This window comes from Gastrolobium bilobum, unplaced genomic scaffold (assembly GCF_033153095.1).
Source record: "Gastrolobium bilobum isolate Gb01-03AN ecotype WA unplaced genomic scaffold, APGP_CSIRO_Gbil_v1 utg5148, whole genome shotgun sequence".
NCBI classification, from domain to species: Eukaryota; Viridiplantae; Streptophyta; class Magnoliopsida; order Fabales; family Fabaceae; genus Gastrolobium; species Gastrolobium bilobum.
In genome coordinates this window covers 419,177-435,794 of record NW_026898045.1, presented here as the reverse complement: position 1 = coordinate 435,794, position 16,618 = coordinate 419,177, and the positions used below count along the sequence as shown (strand labels likewise).

General features: G+C 33.3%; 1 protein-coding gene across 1 annotated transcript; it reads right to left on the bottom strand.

The window, feature by feature from the left end:
• Nucleotides 1–12,850: 12,850 nt before the first annotated feature.
• LOC133312364 (cytokinin hydroxylase-like) lies at nt 12,851–15,393 on the bottom strand. Its single transcript, XM_061513534.1, has 4 exons — nt 15,120–15,393; nt 14,475–14,704; nt 13,393–14,007; nt 12,851–13,276 (listed from the first exon to the last, which is right to left on the bottom strand). Exons 1-4 carry the CDS (start codon nt 15,391–15,393, stop codon nt 12,851–12,853), a joined length of 1,545 nt encoding a protein of 514 aa, XP_061369518.1.
• Nucleotides 15,394–16,618: the final 1,225 nt, after the last annotated feature.

Sequence of the window (16,618 nt, the reverse complement as noted above, 5' to 3'; positions counted from 1 at the left end):
CTGACTCTGATGGTGTCTTTCTTAGCAAGACTTTTAGCAAGACTTAAGAGACTTTTGACTCAACCTCCTAAGGCCACTAGTCATGTGGTCCAGCAAGGTACAACTTTCCATGTTGATAGTCAAAATCATTGGATCCTTGGTTCTGGAGCCTCTGATCATGACAGGTAATCTCTACTCCATATTCTGAACCTTCTCGGGTCGCAAGATCGCCGATGACAGTTTTTCCCAGATTGCGGGACACGGAACCATTAAACTTTCTGAGCTGATTACTTTGACATCAGTCCTTTATGTTCCTTCTCTGACTTGTAATCTCATTTCCATTAGCAAGCTCACCTCTGAGTTGCATTACTTTGCTAAATTCTTTCCACATGGTTGTGTTTTTCAGGAACAGGACTCGGAGAGGATGATTGGCAATGCTAGAGAGGATGGTGGACTTTACTACTTTGAGGAGGATGTGACTCATGAAGTTGTTTTCGTAGAAAAAAACTCTATGTTTCCTTTTGATTCATGTAATGATGTTATGCTGTGGCATCGTAGGCTAGGCCATCCAAATTTTATTTATCTTCAGAAGTTGTTGCCAAACTTATTTATTAATAAAAGTCCAAGTTTGTTTTCTTGTGATATTTGTCAACTTGTCAAGCATACTCGTGCTCATTATCCTTCTAAAGTTCACCATTACTCTTCCCCATTTTCCTTAATTCATAGTGACATATGGGGTCCAGCCCGTGTTAAAAATATTTCAGGTACTCGATGGTTCATTACCTTCATTGATGACCATTCTCGAGTCTGTTGGGTGTATCTTCTCGAGAACCCACTGGGCTTGAAGGGTGGACAATGCACAGGCCCACCTACCTGTGCGAACAAAGAAATTCCACTTGAAAGAAAGTGGGGGGCGGCGAGGATCGAACCGGGTACACCGAGGCTCTGATACCATGTAAAGAACCTTGAGGTCACCACCCCAAAAGCTAGCTCAAAGGGTGGGAGTGCCCAAGGTCTTATAAATTTCACATTAGTTGCACATACAACCAATGTGGGACTATATATCTCAACATGCCCCCTCAAGTGCAAGTGGATCTGACACCATGTCTCAACCCAAAACCTTAAGGCATTGGGTTCATGGGTCCTTTCACTTGTATACTCTTCACTTAGCTCATTACCAACCAATGTGGGACTCATCACACTTGAATATCCCAACAATCTCCCCCTCAAGTGTGAAACCCACCATTGGTATGCTCCCCCTCAACCGAGTACCGCAAGCGCAAAGTACTCGACTCGCCTCCTAGCCAATAAAGGATAAGTCCGATGCTGCATCCGTGTTTAAAAAATTTCATGCCATGGTTCAAACCCAATTCCAAGTTGCTATACAAATTCTTCGTACAGATAATGGCAAAGAGTATTTTAACTCTATTCTTGGAGAATATCTTTCCCAACATGGCATCCTTCACCAAAGCTCGTGTCTTGAGACACCCCAACAAAACGGAGTTGCGAAAAGAAAAAACCGACATCTCCTTGAAGTTGCTCGGGCTCTTATGTTTACCACGAGTGTTCCTAAATATCTTTGGGGAGAGGCAGTTCTCACTGCCTCGTATCTGATAAATCGAATGCCATCTCGCATTCTGAAATTTCAGTCTCCTCTTTCTAGTCTTGTTCGTATCTTCCCTTCCTTCCGAGGGGTCTCCTCCTTACCTCTCAAGTTATTTGGTTGCGTTGTATTTGTCCATATTCCCTCCCATCAACGGTCTAAGCTTGATCCTAAGTCTCTCCAATGTGTCTTTATTGGTTATTCTCCTACTCAACGTGGCTATAAGTGTTATTCACCCTCTCTTCGTAAGGTCTTTGTCTCTATGGATGTCACTTTTTCTGAGAATGACCCTTTCTTCCCCTCGACTTCTCTTCAGGGGGAGTCTATAGGAGTAGATGAAGATCAGTCATGGAAACCTACTGATGCCACGGTATTACCTCTACTTTTGGAAACAAGGGGAGCTACAGAATCCTCACCATCAGGAGCCTCCTCAAAATGAGGACAAGTTTATAGCAGGCGAAAGCCTCCTCAAAGTGTGAATAACCCAGAGCCTCTACACTGCCAGGATTCTAAACCATGTTCTAGTTCCAGCACCCCAATACTTGAGTGTCATGGTGAAAATGATCTACACTTGCCCATTGCTCTCAGAAAAGGTACTCGATCTTGTACTACTCATCCTATTTCTAATCATATTTCATATGGAAAGTTGTCCCCAGGGTTTCGTGCTTTCAATACTATGTTGGATAGTACAAAGATACCGAGAAATATACATGAGGCTCTCAATGATAAAAAATGGAGGGATGCTGTCTTTGAAGAAATGAATGCTTTAGAAAGAAATGGAACTTGGGAGATAGTGACCCTACCCAAAGGAAAACAGGCAGTAGGATGCAAATGGGTGTTTACAATAAAATTCAATGCAGATAATAGCATCAACAGATACAAGGCAAGATTGGTTGCAAAGGGTTTCACTCAGACTCATGGGATAGATTATCATGAGACTTTTGCTCCGGTTGCTAAAGTCAATACCATCCGAGTTCTCTTATCTCTTGCTGCCAATCTAGATTGGCCTCTGCAACAGTTAGATGTGAAGAATGCATTCCTAAATGGTGACTTACATGAAGAAGTCTATATGGATCCTCCACCTGGTTTTGAAAAGGGAAATGGATCAGTGTGTAAACTAAAAAAGTCTCTATATGGATTGAAACAGTCTCCCAGAGAATAGTTCGACAAATTCACACAAGCAGTCAAAAAAAGAGGCTTCATTCAAGCACAGACTGATCATACTCTCTTCCACAAACACTCTAAGGATGGTAAAATTGCTATTCTTATTGTATATGTAGATGATATAATTCTTACAGGTGATGATATTGAGAAATTGAACACCTTGAAGAAATTTCTAGCAGCTCAATTTGAACTCAAAGACTTTGGCACTCTCAAATATTTCCTTGGTATGGAAGTTGCTAGGAGCAAAACAGGCATCACTCTAACACAAAAGAAATATGTTCTAGATCTTTTGTTGGAAACAAGAATGTTAGGGTGTAAACCTGTTGAGACACCTGTGGAACCTAATACTGAGTTAGGTATTGAAGATGGGAATGAGGTGGATAAAGAACAATATCAGCGATTGGTTGGTAAACTAATCTACTGATCTCATACGCGTCCTGACATTGCCTTTGCGGTGAGTATGATTAGTCAATTCATGCACTCACCCAAGGAGAAGCATCTTAGTGCAGTCTATAGGGTGCTTAGATACCTCAAGAATACTCCAGGAAGAGGATTATTCTTTAAAAAGGGGTATAAAATGACAGTTGAAATCTACACTGATGCAGATTGGGCAGGCTCATCAGTAGACAGGAGATCTACCTCAGGCTATTGCACCTATGTGTGGGGAAATCTTGTTACTTGGAGAAGCAAAAAGCAAACAGTGGTTGCAAGAAGTAGTGCTGAAGCATAATTTCGAGCTTTAGCTCATGGAGTTTGTGAAGGAATCTAGTTGAGAAGACTTCTTCAAGAGTTGAAGATTTCATATTCCCTACCAATAAAACTATATTGTGACAACAAGGCAGCTGTTAGCATTGCTCAAAATCCTGTGCATCATGATCGAACAAAGCACGTGGAAGTTGATCGTCACTTCATCAAAGAAAAATTAGATGATGGAAGTGTGCGTTTGATATATGTTCCAACCAAAGAGCAAAAGGCAGATATCCTTACCAAGGGCCTACACCGTCCAACATTCGAAGACTTGATTGGCAAGTTGGGAATGATCAATATTTACCTCCCAACTTGAGGGGGAGTGTAGAAAATCAGAATTCAAACATGTTTCCGTTTTTATTTCCTATTAATTAGGAGTGATTATGATTGATTAGGATTGGTTGTGATTGATTAGAATTGATTGTGATTAGGATTGATTAGTCATCGCTTAGTCATTCTTAGCAATTCTTTCTTGTATAAATACTCACTCATGTAAATTATTCAATATCAATATACAAAAACTTCTTTTCAATAAAGAAACTCCACAATATTTAATTATTTATTAAATAAATGGGGGCAGTGAGGATTGAACACTCTGATACCATGTAAAGAGTCAATTCAACCCAAGAACTTAAATTGTTTGGTGAAAACCACATTAATATTTTTTATATTAGATTTCTATAACATAAATAAACTAAAACAGAACAAAAAAACCAGCATTCACTGAGTTACTTAAAATTCAGAAAACAAAGCGCAAGGGTCTTGATTTCACTTTTTTCTTCCTGCTGGTAATTGACTTTCAACTTAACCTAAATCCCATATTTAAGCTTGATGGTTGAAATTCCTGAAATTAACTAATACTCAATTCTCTGGTGCATTTACCCTGTTTTAGCTCTTTAGAATTAACAAATCCATTAGTGTAATTCCAAAGAGAAAAGATAGTAAACAGAACAAGGTAAGCCAACCACACAAGTAGCTTTCTCTATTCCTAGATTTAGCCAAGGCTATGGTGTTTATCACAAAGATCAAGAACATGCATCAATTTCCCAACTCATACTTGAACATCAAATCAGTCTATGAGTGGATAGAAAGCATTAAGTAAAGAGATAAAAACTAAAACTCAGGAAATAGAAACTTAGGTTAAGTGTAAAGATCAAGTACATCATCCAATTCAAGTTACATCAAAATCATAAGAGAAATTAGCTAGACATGGTAGAGAAGAAAGAACAAGCTAAAAAAAAGCCAAACTTATGATAGAGCAAGAAGAAATGCAAGAAATTTTCAAGAACCCCTTGTTCTTGCCCTTCTTTTCCTATTTAGATCTAGTTCTCTTATCCTCTCTTCCTCCTTTTTCTCTCCTTCCCATTTCCTATTTATAGATCAAAATTAACATGTGCAGGGGAAGCAGCATTGCATGATTGTATAAAATTAATCTTATGTGAACCTTTGCTCCTCTGGATTCAGGTACTGACTGACATAATTCAAGATGACACTGAGCCTGCCAAGAAGAAATTCTATGAACTTAAGCTCTCTTTGCTTAAGGAAATTGGATGGGCTCATTTGGCTACATATGAGAGAGAGTGGATGCTTGTGCGTTTTCCCCCAGGCTTGCCCCTTTTCTAGGGTCTTCCCATTGTGGAGCTGTTGAGTAGCAATGCAAGGAGCCATGTCCTTTTCCTTGATAGTATCTAGCTTTGACAACAATTCATGCAACATTAAAATGGCCATTTTACACCAACGAGCTCACAGCTCAATTGGCAATTGCATCAGCACAAGTTTTAAGATATGATTGTTGATTTTGGAGTTTCGATTCTTTACCAAGCCACCTTTCCCCCTCCTTACCCAGATGCTTACAACTCCTATGTAAAAAATAAATTAAAAAGGAAAATAAAATGATCATTTTTTTCACATCTTGACATGGTCTTTGGACAGCCACCCCCCTTTGACATTAATCTTTCAGTTTTTCTTGTTCTATTGATAGTTCTTCCCAGTATTTATTTTGATTTTAGAATCCAGTATCTGTAGGGCCATTTTATGAACAGTTGATTGGAGTTTTCTTTCATTCTCTATCCTTTGCCGGGATTATGAACAGTAAACTTGAACTACGTGAATTGCACCAATAATGCTAATCATACAACTCTCAATATATCCTCTTAACTATTAGAACAGGTTGTTTCTACAATTATATTTGCCTAGAAAAATCACCCAATACAATAGGCTTCTAACATATCTTGGTCCATTTTACCGACCAACCTCTTTTAACTAGATATAATATTTAAATGTTAAAATTAAAATGTATTTTTTATGTATAAAATTACTAAAAAGAATATGTGAAAATAATTAATGGGAGTAAATTTGATTGTCAAAGAGACGGTGGAAGTGGAGTGATGGTGGTGGTGGAGTGATAGTGACGGTAGTAGTAACAATGACGATGTGATGGTGGTGGTTCTAGCCATGGTAGTTAAAATTTTGATTTAAATATGTTATTTTATGTTTTTGAGATTTTTTTCTTAATTAAAATGATTTCATCAAAATTTTCAAACGTTTTTACATTTTTACGATTTTTTTTTACGTTAGGATTTTACGTTTTACGATTTTGTATTCTCCTTCCGATCTTAGGTAAAATTTCATGGTTTTAGATGCGGTGGTGACAATGGCAAATGTTGAAATTGGTTAGGGTTGAGATTGCAGTGGTAGTGGCGATAGTGATGGCAACAATGGTGGAGGTTATGGTAGTGGCAATGATGATGGTGATAGTGACGACGAGAAGGTGAGAATGGTTGGGGTTGAGGCAAATTTGGATTATGAAAAAAATATTTGATTTTTGACTTATGCTTTTTTTAGAAGTATGAAATTCTAGCTTAGAAAAAAAAAGAATTTTTTTTTTTTTGTGATTTCTTATTTTAAAAGCAGATATGCAAACACTCATTTTTGGCAAGAAAGACCTTTTTTTTTTTTTTGAAGCCAAACAGCTTTTGAAGAAAAAAAGTCTATACATATAGGTTTTTATTTGAATTTCCTTGTATATTTTGATTGAAGAGTTGAGCAATTATTGACCAGTCGCTTTAAGAACAAAGAAAGCCATAAACAACCATATGATGTCATGGTTTTTTCCATTTTGATGAAAGCAAAATCTAATTTGTTTGGTTTAAATAGATTCTCCATACCAGGATTTTTCATTTCTTGCTTCTTCACTTGAAGAAATAGAATCACAAAGAAGAACCTGTTTGATTTTGTTCTGATTTTTTTGTAGAGTAGTTACTAAAATATGTGTTTTCTCTGTGTGTATGTTTTTTTTTTTTTAAAGTTAAAAATCAAAACACAAAACAAAAATAATTTAGACATATATTCTCTAAATATGATTTTAAAAATTAAAAAACAGTTATTTTAGAACTATTTTTTCAAAATAGGCTTTGTCAAATAATTTTTTTTTTTTCAAAAAATCAAAAAATTGTTTTTAAAACAAAATTCAAACAGGCCCATGTTTTAATTTTAATTTCTAAATGCAATGGTTTTCTTTAATGTACAATTAAGTTTTTATAGGATTACAATTGGATAAAGCAAAGAGGACCTGTTGTACGTTTATATTTAGCTCGCAAAGCATGCTGAAAATTGAGGAAATTTATAAATTGAACTGTAAGTTTTTTCGGTGAAAGAGAACTGTAAGTTCTATCACTGCAATTCACAAAAAAATAAAAATATTAATGTACACTAGTTTTACACCGGTACATAGCATATAAATGGAACTTGTGTGGGTTTTGTGGACCTCCGTATTTCGATCATCTTTGATTTCCTAGAGGAAGAAGAATGGATATCCTTTTCATATGTTCCTACTTCTTTAACATTGATTATTTTTAAGAGTTTGATGTTTTTTTATATTGTGGAGCCCATATAAGACCATGTAAAAAAAAAAAAGAGATAAGAAAAAAAATTATGTGAGTTTCACACAGGATATTTTCTACGATATGAAAACATTATTTCCTATTTTTAATTACGAAAAAAAAAAAGAAAATGCTTCTCTCACTCATAATGTTACATTAACTGACACTGTTCAGATTTTGAAATCTGAGAAATGTTTTTTTAATAACTATTATCACATCAAAAGTGCATTTTAGCATAGAGAAATCCTAATTATACTTTTGAAGTTGCAATCAATAGATGTTGTAAAAATATTTTTATTGTTAGTTTTGAATCTTTTTATCTAAAATAAGTTTTCCTTTTTAAAACAAGTATTAGATACTACGCTAGGAATATGTAATAATTTTTCACGTGCTGTATATCTTATATGATAACAATCACTTTTAAAAGGTACCGCATGAACTTGGCGTATTTTAAGTTTGTGCATAGGATCAATAGTAGCAGACTAACAGCGCTGTTTGATGAGACCCAACTTCAAAAAAAGTCAAACCGGTCATCAATTTTTGTTTGTGCAATGTGCAAATTACATGGTACATCCACCATGTCTACTCAAGAAAATTTTCATTTTTCAGTGTTATATTTTGTGTGGTCTAGATCTATTGCAACTCTAGATAATTTTAGTTAACATGTATATTGTTAGAAATTTTATATGTTGGAAATATTAATTAATATTTTTCCGATTAGTAATATTCTAATTTAATCTATTGTAATAATTTTATTGTGATCATGTTGAGTTGGACTATTGACATATTTTGGTATTGGGTCTAGTTGTATAACACAATGTAGACATGTTAGTGTTTAATTGAGCATCTGTGATGGGTGGACCTAACAAATATACTGTTGATTAAAGTTTTGTTAGGTCTCGTTCTGTTATGCTCTCGTTGCATAAGTTTATCATTTTCGAAATAGGCAAAAGAGGAAGATCCTAGCAAAAAAAACAACTCATAGTTTATTTGGGAGATCTGATGGCTCAAGCAGGTATTTCTTATTCTAAAATTATTATAATATGTGGTGTTTTATATGTCATATATGTTTCTATTATATTGAGGTATATTATAAAAAATCTCTTACATATATATCATCATACATATTATGAGAGATAATTTTGTGTTATAATATATGCGTTTTGCATCAAACTAAAACTAACCTCGATGCTTCACGTGAGAATATACTTTTATGAAAGATAAAACTGTTACTGGAATGTTACTAAATCATTTTTCCTTTAAAAATGTGTATAACAATGTTTTAGAAAAAATAATAAAAACATGATAATTAGGATCAATATAATCTTGTGTTCTACTCATTTCAAGCGAACGATTTAGAGACTTAATACAATAAAAAAATATATTGACAGAACGGAATAGAAGAAAGAAAGTTATTAACATTGTGGAAAGGGATAAATTCCAATATTTTCAAAATTCCATATGCCTTTTTGATTATTTTCTTATATTTATTTATAGAAAAAGTATTTGTCATTTTAAATGACATAAAATTATATTATTTTAAGAGAGATAGACACAAAATAATATTTTTATTTAAAATTTAAATTAAAAAAAATCACCCACTTTCTCCTCCTTAATTTTCATTCCTTGTGTCTGTTTCTCTCCTAAAATGACATAACTTATGTCATTTTAAATGACAAACACCAAATCCTTTATTTATTTAATTACTTTTTTGAAAAAAAAAGTATTCATCGATCTCTATTATTTTGAGATAAAAATGATATTGATATAAGAGTCGTTCCTATAACGAATCCGACCGTGTTCGAATCATATATTCGATAGATATATATATAAGAAAATATGTTGATAGTGATATGTCGAGGTTTGAATATTTCTTGCTCTCTTTTTTTTTTTTAATACAATTTCTTGCTCTTTTTAACTTATCTCTCGGTAGCATCGCCAAAAGTGAAGCCTCAGGCAACAAGTGCGAAAATCACGTTTCATTATACAATTCAGAATGAAGGCAATCTAAGACATGGCCGAAAATTCTGGAGCCATACTAAAATTCAAGCCCTCATCATTGAATCCATCGCCTCCTTTCCTTCTAATTTTCTCTCATTCTTTCTTTTTTTAAAAAAGAAAGATATCACGTCAATTTTATTGTGCGTTGAAAATGACATTCTGGCTTTTAGACATTTAAGCGTCACATAGGTACAACAACAAAAGCCAATTAGTATATAATAATTAACGTATCAAAACGTGGTGTTTCACTTGCCATTTTCTTTCGTTCTTTATCTATTTTTCTTCATTTTTCATGCTATATAAAACACATGTTAACAAGGACAAAATACAACCATGCAAACACGCGGAGGTATATCTTAATACATTGCATTTGATTATTTGAATCAATTTTATTCCCATTTGTTGTGGATTGGGTCAATTCCACTAAAGATTATGAGATTGACCAGCACCACACTCAGATGTAATCTTTCAACACGGAAATCTGAAGACCCTTTGAACCTTAATAAGATTATGCTTGTATTCAAACTTTTGGGAGTTCCTTTTCATTTTATATTCTTTTTTGGGTGGGGTATAGTTATTTATTTATTTAATAAATAATTCATTAATGTTCACTTTTTTGTGAAAAATATAAAACCATTCATAGTTTCCCTAACAGATTAATCTTTAATTGATTCTTGACATCATAACAAGAATTCATACTTTGATAATTTCATTCTTAATTCATAATGAGTTAGATTTAGTACAATATAAAAGCCTAGATATATATCAATTACCAAATAAAAGCCAGTATATATCGTTCATAATTCAGATTCAAAATAAGTTTTGTGTGAGGAGATACATTAGAGATATAAAATCATTCTTAAACCTTTATTTAAAATAATAACAAGCTAACTGTAAAAGTTGGAATGGGAAGAGTCCGAACTCAAACTTAGAATTGGGTATCAAGTATAGGCTTCTAACTTCACGGTTTCTTGGAACAAAGAAATAAGTGTGAAGCATGATCAACGGTGAAAAACTGCATATGAGATTTGGACGTTCATTGAAGAACAACTATTGCCTTCCAGAACAAAAAATATGATGTTAATAATTCTTATTTTCAGTAGGCTATTTAATAATTCTTAGGTTACAACCAATTCTGATTTTGAATTTGTTAAAAACGGGTTAATACGTATATAATTCATAAGGGAGAGTACGAGAATCAATTTATTTGGTTAGATCTCTTTGCATTCATGGAAAATAATCCAGTTACTCCACAGCTTGCCTCCACAATAGTTTATCAACAGGAAGTGTGAACTGTACGTAGAAGAATTCATAGTTTTTCAAACTTTATGAGCATAACATGACAATTCTTTAAAATTTGCAATCATTTGTTCAACAATTGAGCCATGTCCTAATTCCACATAGTCATTATATTTTTGCTTACATATGTCTCTTTAATTTAATCAATTTAATTTAAATGCTCGAAAAGGAGAAAAACAAATCTTATACATGTCAAGTCTAATTTGGACAAAGTATTCATTTACAAATAAGATATAGGAGAAGTCAATTAATTTTGATCTATGATGAATGGAAAGTCTTGGCCCAATAATTGGTATTGTCGCCGTGTTATTCGGAGTCACTATATTTATCATTAATGTAATCAACCCCCACTAAAAATGCAAAACATGGCAAAAATGTAAAATAAAATTGCTTACTTTACACCTTTTCCTAGCCCCTGTGTAGAGCACTAGAGCGGAAGTTTTATAATACCGTTGTCATTTTATTTTTTAAATTCTAATAATGTATGTTGGAAGGGAAAGTTTCTCAATTTTGATAAGCAAAAAGCATGATAATTACTTTTCGTGTAGTCCTAACAAATTTTCAAATGTCGAAGCTGACTAAAGATTAACCAGTTAAGAAAATCACATCCTTGCTAATTAGCTTTGGTGATTATGATGAATAAAATTTTAATCAAAAGTTCCAAACTCAAATTTTAATAAAAATTCTTCTTTAATTTTTTAAAAAGGAAAAGTTAAAACCAATCTTAAGAATGAAAAATGTTAAATAACGCAAAAGTATTTTTACAAAATGACTTACAATTAAATGAAGAAAAATGAAAAAAAAAAAAATCGTACAAAGCTTTCTTGTATACACATAATCTCACACGATAAAATGGAAAATATTTTCAATACTACAATTATACTGAATAGTGAGTATTACTTTCATTCAAAATAACATTCTATACTATATATTTTCGGAAATAAAACATAATATTAAAATTATTTTTTTTTCTCTCTTTTCAAAATATAGCACAGATGTTATGTTTCTATTGATTGGATGTAGTTACTACTAGATATTTTCGACAAAATAATCTCCTCGCATTTTTATTGCTTCAATGATATCTATCAGTCGATAGTCGAAGAATAATTCTTCTGAAATCAAAAGATCATGGAAGTGGGTATTACCCAATAAAGCCTTTATCACCAACTTTTAATATAGCATTCGATGTGACTTTATCAGTTTGTCGTTAGTGATATCACAAACTCCAGGGTGCCACGAGTAAGAAATGCATGGGTGTTGTCAATATCATTCCATCGGTGGTACGTGTGGGGTCATCATGTTTAAATTGCAAGATGTATGCAAAATCAGCAAATATGTAGGCAAGTGATAAAGTGAGAAGTGAGTTTGATTTGTTCTGAACATATTTTTCTTCTTTTTCTTTTTTTCTTTTTTTCTTTTACTTTGACGAATAATTCATGACCTGCACAATTGAGTAACGAATTATTTATTTAAATTACTTGGACTGAGTTAAATGGACGATGAAATCTGATACTATAATGAAATTCAATAATAAGTCCTTACAATGAACATTGCTAGAATTTAAAGCAGCTGACGTCATTAATTATATAATTTAACTGTTATTTTATCGATCCATCCCTTATGTATCGTTATTTTTTACAATTTAAGGTTGCACAAAATTTGACATACTCAAAGGGTAGTAGTTCCATTTTTTAAAATCTCAATTTCAAAAAAAAAAAAAAAAAAAAAGCGAAGAAATTGAAACCTAAAATTGGATTAATTGGAACTTTTAAAATTTCAAACACTAATTAAACAGCTCAATGTTATCCTAGTTTTTTTTTTTTTTTTTTTCTGAATACAATGACGAGAATTGAACACAAAATTTAATACAAACTACGTAAATACTTAATGACTTATGGCTGGCTTTTCGTATATACAAAATGGCCATATAATAGACAAATGCATAGGAACAATATATAGATCTTATTAAAGATATTTCCATGCATCATATACAATACAAGCAAACAAATCAGGCATCGCCAAAAAGTATGGCTAGCTCCACACCAGAAAAGGGGCACGGATTTGGAATGCCGATTCCTGTAAACTGTACTTATACAATAGAGTTATAATTCTAAAGGGACTAAGCTATGAGAAGTTCACATGCATGTGTCTACATTATATATTTGAGTTGAATATTCTAAAGGGGCTGAACTATGAGTGGTAATCCATAAGCGGGCCTTAGTGAGAGCATGATAGATGGTGAATGATGGTAACCTGGGGAAAGTTTAAAACTAAACCTAGAGAGAAGTAGGGTTAATACAATCTTGTACTCCATAAAGGACAAGTTCCTACCAACACACATTCTCCCTCCAAACCCAAAAGGTAAGTACCCCATCTTATGGTTGCACCCACCATTGACATCATCCATGAACCTCTCTGGTCTAAACTCATTCGCATCCTTTCCCCACAATGCAGGGTCATGGTGCATTCCTACGACATCGATCCACAAGTTGGTTCCATTAGGCACTGTTAAATCATCAACTTTAATATCTTCTCTTGCTTGCCTTTGCACATTCGGTGCTGGTGGGTATAGTCTTAGAACTTCATTCATCACCCACTTCATCTGCATGTATGATCAAGACATTAAGGTCAGAGATAAACTATAAGAAACTAATCATTAACATAATAAAGTGAAAATAAAAGAATTAAGGGTTATGTATTATATATCAACGGCTTTACCTTCTTTAAACCAGAAAGCATAGAGATATCAAGGTCGTCGTTACCAACAACTTCTCTTATCTCATCTCTCAACTGGTTTTGCCAATCTTCATGCATGGCGAGAAGAAGCAGAGTCCATGTGATAGCAAGTGCTGTGGTTTCATGGCCACCAAAGAAGAAGGTCTTGCATTCATCAACCAGTTCTCGCATTGTTAATGTCTTTCCTGATTTGCCATCAACTTGTTGATGATTTTCTTGAAGCAACAAACCTAATAAATCTTGTTGAGAACCCTTTTTGGGTGATTTCTTCCGAGTTTCTATGATGGACAACAATAGCTCATCGATTTCTTTGCCAAGTTTCTTGGCCTCTAGGGTTTTCTTGACATTGAAATACTTGCCAAAGGGAACCCCTACATACCTATTGGTCTTAAAAAGAGTCATTTGCAATGCTCGTAATTTGTGAAACACCTCTCTAGCATTTTCGTCTTTCATGCCAAAACTTGTTCTTGCTATGATCTCTCCAGCTGTTGCTATAATCTCTCTCTCCACGTCGATTTCGGGGTTTCCTGAATTTATTTGTGTAGCCCATCTTTCTATCATTTGGTTTGTAGACTCAACCATCATGCTTCCCATGGCCTATCACATTAATTACAAAAGATATTTAAAGACTAATTAGACTGCGTGCTTGTGGCCAAAATAGAAATCAAAACGTTTGAACTCAAGAAATAACAAAAACAATAATTTTGAATTTGTTACATACGTAATAGTATCATTACTTGGTTATTTTATGCTTTGGTCATGGAGTACATGCATGTGTAGAAAATTAAACGTTCAATTCAATTTCCAATTTGTATCTAACAAATGAAAAGACATATCTACTACATGTATAAGAGCCAAAAATAAATAAAATAAAATAAATCTTCCACAATTATTTTAAACTAGGGCATGTGTACTTTTCAAATCATGACGTGATTCTCTCTCTCTCTCTCTGTATATATATATATTGATGATTTTTGCTTGGAAGCCACCATGCATGGTCTTATTTCTATGTTTGAAGTTTATATGGTACACTAGCAAGTTGAGAGGGAGAGAGAGAGACAAACCTTCAAGTTAAGGGGATTGAAAGCAGGGGCAACAATGTGACGGTGACGAACCCAATCGTTACCCTCGACCATGACCAAACCACTCCCGAACATGGGGTCTCTGTCATTTCTAAACACACTAGGTTTTCCCCATCTCTTTGCCATCACCTCTTTTGACATTTTCTTCAAGAACTCTGGGTCTGCAACGTACAAAAATGGTTCTGTGCCTAGCCAGTAGATGAACACTTTACCTACAAAAGCAAAAGCAAAATATATATACATTATTTCTTAAGGTTATCAAAATACATGGTCAATATATATTTCTTCAGTTGTTCACCAATTGAGTTATTATATTTGCAAAATAATGTTCATCATAGATATATATGATTATATATATATATATATATATGGCAAAATGATTTCTGCAGCTGCTGTACCTACAGCAAGGATACACGTCCGAATCCTAGGATACGGCAACAGATCCTGAGTTTTATTTTTTTTGTAAAAAAGTCGTGGGACCCACTTTTCTGTGTCAGCGGTAAATAACACTATCTACGGCTGCTGCAAAAATGTTAAGCCCTATATATATATATATATATATATATATTTATATATATATATATATATATATATATATGTATGTATAAAATTCATTGGAAGACTTACCATGAGATTTCTGCCAGCAAGAAAAGTAGGGGAAAACGTTCGAGTGTATATCATGTGTGAGATTTGAGGGTACAATGGAAGAATGAATGTTTTTCTTTCTTCTCATCTCTTTAATATTTCCAAGTGGAAAACTTGGGTTTGGCCCTCCAAACCCGTATCTCTTAAGCTTCCTATGTGTTTGGATTGGGGAAACCCACCAAGTAAATGTTAATATGAAGAGCCAGAGTGATGCCACGAAGGCAATAAGAACCCCAGATAGCCCTAAATATTCCATCTCTCTTTCTCTCTATCTAGCTTAAGCTTGTATGTAGGATTTAGTTGTGTTGTCGGAAGCAAAGTGCTGTGTTGGTATTTATAGAAGAAGCTACTGAGTAGTACGTCGAATCCGCGGTTTTGACTATGAAAAAAAGTAGCCGATTTCGGATATTTATTATTATAATATTTGTGACTCGTTGAACGTTTTGACCCTGACAAAAGATTTGAATATTTTCTTCTTCTTTTTTGTCTGACTTTTGTTTTTTAGTTAACTCAATTCTAATTATCACTTTGAAGTGTGTTATTTTTTTCAATATTTTTATAAATTTTGATTCTTTAAATTGATTATAAGACTAATTTAAAATACACAGCCAAGTCAGAGATAAAATATATATATTTTTTAAATCCAACACATAAAGATCAAATCAAAGCACTTTCTTTTTTTCACTTAATCAGTTCCGTTGTTGTAACTTTTGTTTTCCTTTCAAATGTTTTGATCGCATTTTTATTTCCAAATATTTTGGTGGGACTAAAGAGCTTAAGTATATTATTAGTGTCAAATTACAGATAAGGACCAAAAAGGAAGAGAGAGAGAGAGGGGGGGGAATCCTTTCCACAAGAATTGATGACTATGCTTACGTCAACACAATATACTCGAGAAGGAACTCACCGCGTCTGCCTCAAAAGGAAACGAAAAAGAAAAGAAAATTGTGTACTTCGTGCATCCTGAACCCGAGGCCTACACACAGGCACGAGGGGCATCAGTGCATCACACACTTTATTTATTTTTACTACAAGAAATACATGAGCTGGTAAAATAATGGAAACAAAAGGTTGTAAAATTAATTTTTCTTTAGTTCTATAATACTAATTTTTAAAATCTTAAAAATTCAAAATAAATTCATCAATATAATAAAAAGTGTCAGAGAATGTGTTATAGCAGTATTCTTCTTAAAAGATATATTCCCTACGTTTTCAAAACAATTGTTACTTTAAAATTTTATTTTATTTTGATCTGTTTTTTTTTTTAAAAAAAACTAAGATGATATTAATTATTTTTTTCCTAATCTCCTGGTATTTTCATAAAGAAAAATGAAGTAAGATATTAAAGAAATAAATGAAACCAAAAATTATTTGGTGAAGTATTAAGGAACTTTTTTACTTAATCAGAAATTTTTACGAAAATATTTCATTTTTATTATAAATACGAAAAGTTGTGCGAAATTTGTTCCTAATAGTCAAGA

Bases quoted from the DNA above. Each gene is read 5' to 3' on its own strand.
- LOC133312364 (XM_061513534.1), bottom strand. From the start codon at position 15,393: ATGGAATATTTAGGGCTATCTGGGGTTCTTATTGCCTTCGTGGCATCA. The intron at 14,705-15,119 runs GTAAGTCTTCCA...TTGCTTTTGTAG, and splicing joins TTGCTGGCAGAAATCTCATG to GTAAAGTGTTCATCTACTGG. The intron at 14,008-14,474 runs GTTTGTCTCTCT...TTAATGTGATAG, and splicing joins TCAATCCCCTTAACTTGAAG to GCCATGGGAAGCATGATGGT.